General features: G+C 41.6%; 1 protein-coding gene across 1 annotated transcript in view; it reads left to right on the top strand.

Moving 5' to 3' along the window:
• The window catches only part of CLHC1 (clathrin heavy chain linker domain containing 1), a 36,564-nt gene that overhangs the window by 28,276 nt on the left and 5,655 nt on the right, over positions 1-2,633 (top strand). The window contains exon 9 of the mRNA XM_006880930.1: positions 330-532. Within this exon, the coding sequence (XP_006880992.1) occupies positions 330-532 (203 nt within the window). The remainder of the gene's footprint in view (positions 1-329; positions 533-2,633) is intronic.

Genomic DNA, 2,633 nt, shown 5'->3' with positions numbered 1-2,633 from the left:
TTGCTGTTTCCTGTTCTGTTAAATTTTGCTATTCTTACCGGGGTGAGATGATATCTCATAGTTGTTTTGTTGTGGCTTTTTAAAAAAAAACAACCCAGAAACAAAAACTTAAGCAGAGCTTCAGCAAAATGGCCTCCCCAGAGGAATTTATTCTCTGATTCTTTTCTTGTTGCTAAATCTTGAAAATGCTGTTCATTTGCTTATTACTTGGGAGTTATGACAGTCCCTAAAAAGACCAGTTCTACTTTGTTGAATTATCAAACATTCCAGATTCTCAGGCCCTCATCAAGGAGACTCAGATATTCTGCTGAATTGATCTGCTTTCCTAGGCTGACGCTCTCTGAGGAGGCGGGGGATGCCATTTATGATTATGGGGAGCAGGATGCTTTTAACAGAACCAAATGCATCACGTTGGCGCAAAGCATCTACATGGAGTGTGGCGTACACAATAAAGTGCTTCTTTGCCTGTGTAAACTTGGTCAGATTCATTGGGCCATGGAATACATACACCAGCACAAGGACTTTACTTCAGGTAAGTTTTGTTGGGGTTTTCGTTTTAAATTGCAAGTGTCTGCTTGATTACATGCATGCAAACTCAGGATTCTCATTTAAGATCACTCATGATAACAGGAGGGTGGTCTGGTGGCTTCTGGTTGTTATGTGCCGTCAAGTCACCTACAACTCATAGTGACTCTACAACAGCCCTAAACCCTGCTCTGTCCTGTGCCAATCTTATTGTCTTTGACCCACCTAACCCTGTTACTCCAGTCACTGAATCAATCCATCTCATCTAAGGTCTTCCTCTCTTGCGCTGTCCCTCCACCCTTCCAATAACGACGTCCCTCTCCAAGGACTGGTCCCGTTTTGCAACATGGCCAAAATATGTCATATGAAGCTTCAGAATCCTTGCCTCCAAGGAGCAGCCTGGTTTCACCCTCTCTAGGATGAACTTGTTTGTTCTCCTAGCAGTCCATGATATATTCAGTACTCTACTCCAGCACCACAGCTCAAAGGCATCAATTCTCCTTCTGTCATCCCCAGTCATTGTCCAGCTTTCCGATGCATAGCAAGCAATTGCAAAGACCATGACCTTGGTCAGGTGCACCTTAATCTCCAGACTGACATCATTGCTCTTCAGTACTTTGGAGAGGTCTCTGACGGCAAACTTCGCCAATGCAATTTGTCCTTTTATTTCCTGGGTGCTGGTGCCAAGAGTGTTGAACTGGTGGCTTAGTTGTAGGGAATTGTGCTGCCAGTGCAGAGGTAAGCAGTTCAAATCCAACAGCTGCTCCGTGGGAGAATGGATAGTCTCCTCTCATGTGATTTACTGCCTCTGAAAACCTCCTAGAGGGTCAACTGTGGGTCAGTTCTGACTCAACAGTACCCCAAAACAACAACAACATGATCACAGGCAAAGGAACAGCTGGTGGGTTCGAACCACCAGTCTTCCCATTAGCAGCCAAGTGCTTAAACCCTGCACCACCAGGGCATCCTTATACCCATGATAAGACGTAGTATTTTGTAACCTTTTTTACGTGTGTGACTGGTGGTTTATTTTTCAAAGAGTAGTTCTAAAACATCTCACTAAATCAGGTGGAAGGTAAAGTTTAAAATTGTTGTTGTTATGTGCCATCAAGTCGCTTGCGACTCAGAGGTCCTATGTACAGCAGTTCAGAAACCTGTCCTGTCCGGAGCCAGTTTCACTGATTCTGACACACCCCTTCATTGTTCCAGTTACGGTATCAATCCATCTCCTCCAGGGTCTTCCTCTCCTGCAATGTCGCCCCACCCTTCTGAGCATGATGTCCTTCTCCAAGGATCAGTCCCTCCTGGCCATGTGCCCAAAGATTAAAATAGACTGTTTTATGAGGATAGAGGATAACGTGTAATGACTGTTCTGTCTACAGAATCTCAGCGTGCATGATACACTGGGTTGACAGTAGCCCCCAGGTTTTCTGAATTAGCCAGTTTTCACCTTTCCCATGTCTGCGGAGACTTCTCAGAGAGGGAGCTGCATATCCTCTTGTCTTTTCTCTTTCCAATCTCCTTAATTTTTCTCATGTTTTTCTGGCCAGCAGTTTCTCTCTAATTTTTACCAGCCATGCTCATGAGAGACTGGACTCATTTGTAAATTTTAATGAAAATATTTCAGCTGGAATTGAATGACCTTTGTGGTAGACTTTACATCTTTGTATCTTTCTTCTTCAATATCTAAGTATTTCATCATCTTGACAGTCTTGGATGTATGTCGTTTTAAAGATAAAGGTAATGGTTATGTTGGAGAAATGCTCCTTAAAGAAAACAACCAGTTGAAGACATTGACTATCTTGTGTAATGTTCTGACTTGCAATACAGTATGAACATTAGGAGGGAAAATTAGTGAAATAATACTTGTTTTAAACTTTCTGTAGTTCCTAGTTTGCAGTGAAGCTTAATATGATTGCTCTTACTCTCAATAGTAAATGCAGTGATCTAAAATAACCATTTACTTAATTAAAACAAAGTTTAAGAAATTTCTTTAATTTTGCGTGCTCAATGATGTATTCATAGCAAGCATATTTTTTTCAATACCAAAGTTTAAACATTTAAGAGTATAGTTCATAAGTGTAGTTTAGTTTAAACTACACATGTAG

Source organism: Elephantulus edwardii, unplaced genomic scaffold (assembly GCF_000299155.1).
Source record: "Elephantulus edwardii isolate Elephantulus edwardi_28Jun2011 unplaced genomic scaffold, EleEdw1.0 scaffold00011, whole genome shotgun sequence".
Classification (NCBI taxonomy): domain Eukaryota; kingdom Metazoa; phylum Chordata; class Mammalia; order Macroscelidea; family Macroscelididae; genus Elephantulus; species Elephantulus edwardii.
Note: the sequence above shows the minus strand (reverse complement) of the source record. Positions and strands in the feature narration are given on the sequence as shown.